General features: G+C 36.2%; 1 protein-coding gene across 4 annotated transcripts; it reads right to left on the bottom strand.

Moving 5' to 3' along the window:
- Positions 1-1166: 1166 nt before the first annotated feature.
- LOC112574094 (eukaryotic translation initiation factor 2 subunit 1-like) lies at positions 1167-6535 on the bottom strand. 4 transcript variants are annotated; one of them, XM_025254955.1, is made up of 9 exons: positions 6433-6535; positions 6296-6298; positions 5860-6111; positions 5276-5355; positions 4659-4807; positions 4303-4409; positions 3865-3962; positions 3334-3477; positions 1167-2046 (listed from the first exon to the last, which is right to left on the bottom strand). In XM_025254955.1, the coding sequence occupies exons 3-9, from the start codon at positions 6095-6097 to the stop codon at positions 1846-1848; spliced, it is 1017 nt and encodes a 338-aa protein (XP_025110740.1). In that variant the 5' UTR covers positions 6098-6111; positions 6296-6298; positions 6433-6535; the 3' UTR covers positions 1167-1845. The 4 variants fall into 4 exon arrangements, with proteins under 4 accessions (XP_025110740.1, XP_025110741.1, XP_025110739.1 ...); XM_025254956.1 differs by having other exon boundaries at positions 6375-6443; XM_025254954.1 differs by lacking the exon at positions 6296-6298 and having other exon boundaries at positions 6433-6531.
- Between the last annotated feature and the right edge of the window lie 335 nt (positions 6536-6870).

The raw sequence follows: 6870 nt of genomic DNA, 5'->3' as shown, positions 1-6870 counted from the left end.
CGACAGTGATAACAAAGCGTAGTGTGCTAACAATATTTTACTGTACTTATGTTTATTGATAATTATGTATGGTACTGTGTAAGATAGGTGTTTGGATAGGCTAAGTGTTTGCAGTACTGTACTGTTATTATGGTACAGTACTGTATGAATGTATGATCCGACTTAGTCGAAATTCGGTTTACGACGCCGCGCAAGAACAGATCAACGTCGTAAGTTGAGGACTACCTGTACTCAAGTCGCAAAATGAACGCAGGATCACATACACGCAAATAAAAGATGTTCTCCATTCATGCACGTTGGCACGGTGTAATACAAGTTTGTGGTATCACTTAAAAAAAAAAAATTAAACCAAATCCATCAATGCAATCCTACCTCCATGCATTTTTTTCACACCAATTTGTCATTCACTGAACAATTTTGCAGTGAATCATTACGTAAACGTTAAGAAGCACATTCTGCCATATACCATATTTATTACTTCATCCTGCTCTGTTCTTTAACTGTATGAACGGCTTTACCAGAAGGCATGGTGGCCCCGATTTTTTTACCCCATCTCCTCCCCACCCTACTTACACGTCCTAGTTTTATCTTGATTAGGGTAAGCTAAAAACCCTTGCTTGGTTAGTAGAACTTCAGAATGCTTAAAGATCCTGTTTACGACACCCTTTTTAAAAAAAAAACAACCTTAAGCAGTTGTAAGTGCTACTGCTTTACATATTTCCTTGTCATAGAGAACAAAGTGTCAAAGCTGAGATTTGAACCCATTGTGCCTGATCCACATCTTTAACAACCCATCTCCAGCATAAGCGTTCCTGGAGGACATCTTTCTTCTCATGAACAATACTACAGCTAGTATTCTATGGATCAGACTTTTGTAAAGCACAGATAAAAAATACTGAAACACATGTACAAGCTCATACTTCAAAAATAATATTTTTCTTAACCTAGAAATTTGTGACAAAGATAAATAGTATGAGAGAGGCGGAGTAGTTATGATTTGAATGAATTTTTCAAGGCTTATTAGATGCCCAAGGATAAATGTATGCTTGTGCCACCTCATGAATGTAAGCTTGAGTTCCCCTTTGTTGTGTTAATAAACAATTATTATTATATTCCCCCACTCTAACACACAGCTTTCAAAAATTATTAGTCCACTATGTGCCATCAAATGGTCCAGCTGGTATATTCTCTCTGCCAATGGCACAGGTTTATTGCAGCAAATCCAGGCAACAAAACATAAAAGGAATGAAAAGCTGTCCAAATGCAATTAATAAAATAAGGATAATACCCCCCCCCCCAAAAAAAAAAAATTAACACAAATCATCAATTTATTTCTTAAGGGCATTGTTTTCCAATCAACACAGCGATTGGATTCACCATGAAAAGATCCCCAAAAATCAATTTGGCCTATTTCGCAAAACACCACCAAGAAAAGGTAATCCATTCGTTCCTAATTTTCATGGTGGTGTATAAATTTGTTAATTTTTCTTTAGTCTTTTTTCACACCTACAGCTGTTCCACTGAGCTTGTAACAAAAACCATGTAGTTAAGTGCTAGAAATATTTTTCAGACAGCATGTGAAAGTAACTTGATGTACTTTATTCATGTGCTACATTTCATCAAACTCAAGAAGCACCAGCAAAAGACTGGATAAGCATGGCACTGATGACATTACCAGTATCTTTATGGTATGGCGAACTTGATTTTCTTCACGTCTACTATGTGGTTTGGATAGGACAGGCATTCCTCCACAATCTCCTGTGTTTGACATACGGTGTTGTGCCATGCTAAAATGTTGATTTCATTATCATGTAGAAGAGTCAAAACAAAAGTCAAGCCAGCATTTTAATCCTCAACATCCCCATCATCTTCATCAGCATCTTCCTTATCTTCCTTGCCACCCTTCGAGTCCTTTTTGTCAAGATCATCATCATCATCATATTCATCTTCATCATCATCATCTCCTGCTACCTCACGGTTTTCTTCTTCTAGCTTCTGCAATTGTTTTTCCAGTTCAATTTCATCTGTATCGGATACCACTCGTGCCTGCAGAAGAAAAAAAAAAATTACTCATCTTTAGTAACACCATGCTCTACACTCAAAAATGCAAATCCTCCCTTTCTGCATAATCAAATTATAGTGACACTTTTATTACAAACTCAATGTCACACTGTGTCTTTATTGTGAAGATAGGGATCACCAATCACATCTTTGAAATACAACTGTACCAGGGTCGTTTGTTGATTTTTTCCATTTGCTAATTCAACCACAGCCAACAGTTGATTTGAGCACTGCCTTAAGTTGATTCAACCACTTCTTATAATCATTTTGACCACATCTATGCGATAGTTAAGCCACAAAATAAGTGATTTACTCTTCTTTATCATCCTTGTTTCATGTGCATTTCGATCTTGCTCTTTCATCATTTGTTTGTGTGTATGAAAGACATCTTTTAAAAAAATAACAGTATAGCTTCCATTACCACAATATGTCCACTAGTTTATTTAAAGGCTTGCATAAAACTCTTTGTCAGAAAGTGGCTAGGTGTTTCTTCACACATCGCAGTAAAATAGATTTTATTGCATCTAAGTCCCCACAAACTTCACATGCAGCTTATTTGATGAACACTCCAAATATGCAGTATAATTTGACAAGCCTTTCAAAGCACTCAACAGGGCCTATTTGTCGCCATGAACTGTACAGCTGTGCCAAGCTGACTGTTTTGCTAATGTGTAAATTAAACAAAATTTTTTCACTCTCATAATAATTATCCATGCACCACATTACTTTGAACAGTGTCCATTTTTGATCTGATAATAATGGTGGCTGACATATGTATATCACAAACTAATCTGTGTTAAAAACAAAAAAGTAAATTCATTTTGTTTATCTGCAATGAATGTGTCATTACAATGAATAGTAACTTCTGTACTCGAGGTCGAATTGATGCTGGGCTGTAGACAAATTAACCAATGGTCATGGTGGAGGGTGGGGGGAAATTGGTGTTTTACGCCAATCCAGCAACTAAGGCTATATCATGGCAAGGCAGCCAGCCCTGTAAACTGATGCCACATGCAGAGAAAGAACAGAGTGTCTAAGACAAGAGCTGTACCCAGGATAGCCAACCTAGACTGTATTGGTGACACCAAGCCGCCCAATGGTCATGGTGGAATTGACTGGTGACCCTGTACCTATAGTATCCATTGTATTTGTAAGCAGGCTGAGGTAGGTGGAAGTGGGTGAAATGGCAATAAGGACACAAAATGTTCAAAAACATATAAAAGAATGGGGGAAAGGAGAAAAAAAAGGGAGTGGCAGGACGTGTGGAATTACCTGCTGGAGGATGTCAAAGTGACCTCCTGATGCTAGTATCTCTGCTTTAATAGCTTCAAGAGTTTTATTCAGCATCTCCACACCTTCAGAGCGCTCCATGGTCTGGGTTGTCACCACATATTGTGGAGGTGCAATCAAATTGATCTGTTGACAAGAGCACCACATACAGCACGAAGGTAAACTTTCTTTTAATGAAAAAAAGGTGCTTGAAACACAACTCATGGATTTATCATGTTTACTAAGACAACGCTTGCAAAACACTTTTTTGAAAAATGTAAAAATTAGAAAAATACCAGATTTATCAAAAACTACCATGATTCAAAACATAAACTGAGGTAAGCAATTAAAACATGGTCAACTACTCGCAGAGAAGAATTTGCTCTTGGAATAGACTTGAGCATGAAAAGCCAATAAAACAATCCAGCAAACAAACATCTTTTTGCCCAGAGCCAGAACCAGATCATCTCAGACACACACACACAAAATAAAAGATAACAAAAGAAAAAAAAACCTCTAATGCCTGATTATTACTTTTATAGGCATTGCCTCTTGAGAGAGCTCCAGACCTTTCTTCAGTGCTCGTTTTACAGCATCTACACCTTCATACTTTGTACAAGCCACCTCAATATCTAAAAGAAGAAGAAGAAAAAACAGCTAACATAAAACTTGATAACAAAACAGTTTTTAACGCTGTATGCGCTTCTTTTGGTAAGTTTGCTATGCTTAATCATTGATACTGAATCGGTTGAAATGGTGTTATATCTTAACCTTTTTTTTACTTCACCAATGTTCTCTACAAATATGATCCCTACAGCAAGCATAAAAACAAAAAAACAAAAAAAAACACAGGGTGCCTACCCAGAATATGGCACTTACATAGACATAAACGCACTCCTAAAGACTTCAGAACGTATAGGGTTGATAACGTCACAGCAGTTTATATCACCTAACCAGATTAACAAACCTTACCTGCTCGGATTTTGACAGATTGTGGCTTCAGCTTACGACAGATATTTTCCAATAATACTTTCTTGGTGTTCTCATCTACGTCGCATTCATCAAGCACTTCAGGGTTACTGCAAAATATCACAATGATGCAACAAAGAAAATAAAAACAGTTTACAGGTTTGATAGAAGATTGGAAAGGTCTTTTTCACATGAATGGGCAGAGCTCAGTACACTATTCAAATTATGGAAAAAAACATTTTTTACTGAGCTCAGCCTCATCATTTCGAAAGAAAAGCACTTCAGAATATTTCTGTGGTTGAAAGTTGCCTGTAATACTGGGAAATAATATAATATCTATAAGACTCCTTCAGACCAACCTGACAGCATGCTTGAAAGCCTCATAAGAAGCGCCTGGTTTCTTGTACTTCTCATCAAAATGCCATGCAGTCTTTTCATACAGCTCCTCCAGCTGAGAGTCATATGAGTAACCAAGCAACTCAGCAACATGCCTCAAGATACTGTTGACCTGAAACCGAATTAATCCGTTTTTTAACCATAAAGAAAATGTTCAGATGAAATTTTTTTACCACAGTTCTTCTGCAATATGACTATAATTTTACACGTTACTTTTCAAATGCACATTGGTTTGATTTGGCTGTATTATTTGACTAAGCCAAGGCAGAAAATGGTGATTCTTAGGAAACAAAGCTAAATAATCTCAATTATCTGCACTTTTATCAGAGCTACTAATCAGTCAGGTCTGACTTATTGCTCAAGCTATTAGCACTCATTTTTTTTATAGAGTTTAGTATTTTCTATTATGCTTTTAGTGCTTTATTTTTATGTTTCTAGAAAGAATTGAAAATATTACTCTATAGAGGTAAAACACTATATCTACACCAATTTATCTGTTACTGTAGAAGCATTGACTGCTTGAGTATTTATAACAAATATCTCTCTATTATTCTCTAAATATCGCTATTGATTTACATACTGCTTTAGCCTTTGCAAACTTTTCTTCACACTTAATGACTTCTTCTGGGGAAACTCGACGCTTGGACAAGTCAATGTAGCCTGAAATATAGTGGTTTACACATTTTTAAACACAAAGCATTAACTTACAAAATTTGCTATGTAAGACTCAGATTTAAAAAACAAAACCCTGCAAGAGAAAATACTATTTGTACTAGGCCATGTGATAGCACAAAGCTTTGCATGTAAAGACCTCCACGATTTTCTTAGTATTTGAAAATGGATGGCTACAGAATAAAGATGGCTTTTAAACTTTTCTTGCAGGTTTTCCTCTATTGTCATCCTCATTCATTTAGTGGCATTCACTCACACACACACACATATTAAATGCAGATCATTTACTTCTGATCTCTAATACAAAATCAGTATCACATTACTGCAAGCATTCTGTAATGGTACCCCTTCTCCCCTTCCAAGAGGCATAAATATACTTGATGATTCTGTTCCATTTACAATGCATTTCTACCACAAGCCTAATGAATTTCATCAACTAATACTATAGTGTGATCTGCAATCAGAACTGACAATGAAAAACTGAAACTCAACCTTTGTCTTTGTCGACTCTGATGACCACCACACATTCATTTCTTCCCACACGGATAAGTTTGTTGATAGAGCGAATACGTCGTCGAGACAACTCGCTAAGCAAAATCATTCCCTCGATATTGTTATATTCGAGCAAATGTACATAAGCACCCATTTCGGCAATGGACCTTACGTTTACCATTACCACATCTTCGATCTCGGGGAACTTGTTTTTGTAAAACCTACACATCAACACCATTTTTGTTTTTTTTTCTGAAACAAAGAAAAGAAAGGTAAATTCTACACATTTTTATGGAGTCAGCAATCTGAAGCTGTGAAATGCTTCACCTAAAAATTAATTTTACCAAAAGGTCTCTACTATTCAAGTGATATTCCAGCTGACAAGATATTCTTACTTAGGAGAAGCGATCACATTTACAATGGAACAAATGCGGACTTTCTCCTCTAACAGCACAGCAATGATGGTGAATTCAGATCTTTATTTAATTTATAAATATTCAGATACGGGTTCTTACGACAAACTGTCAGCTATTTAGTATCGTTCCAGATGTAATTTCAATGTACCACACTCACATGCCGGCTTTCTGACGCAAATGTTCGCATAAAAAGTCAGGAACGGAACAAGAAAAAAACTTAAAATGGAATGTAGTCATTATTTTAACCATCATATATAATTGACTAGGAACAATACTATACTTGATGCTATTTTTTGAACTAACAGTACCAGTTATGACTAATCATATTTTAAAACAGACAATCCATTCGGTTTCGCAACGTTAGAACTTTTAAGGTAACTAAATCGGGGGAATGCACTCAGTAAATAAGTTGTTTCCCTTGCTAGTGGTTGTGTAAACACTACAGGGATCAAACCTATTCAAAAAACTCACTTTTCGGAATCCTGTAAATATTTGTCAGTAAATTTTGTGATAAACGATATCAATATTATCCAAAAATTGCTATCAAAGGCAGCTAGAAACATCGCACGTAGAAGAGATCGAGAGACGAGTAGGG

Source organism: Pomacea canaliculata, linkage group LG10 (assembly GCF_003073045.1).
Source record: "Pomacea canaliculata isolate SZHN2017 linkage group LG10, ASM307304v1, whole genome shotgun sequence".
NCBI classification, from domain to species: Eukaryota; Metazoa; Mollusca; class Gastropoda; order Architaenioglossa; family Ampullariidae; genus Pomacea; species Pomacea canaliculata.
Note: the sequence above shows the minus strand (reverse complement) of the source record. Positions and strands in the feature narration are given on the sequence as shown.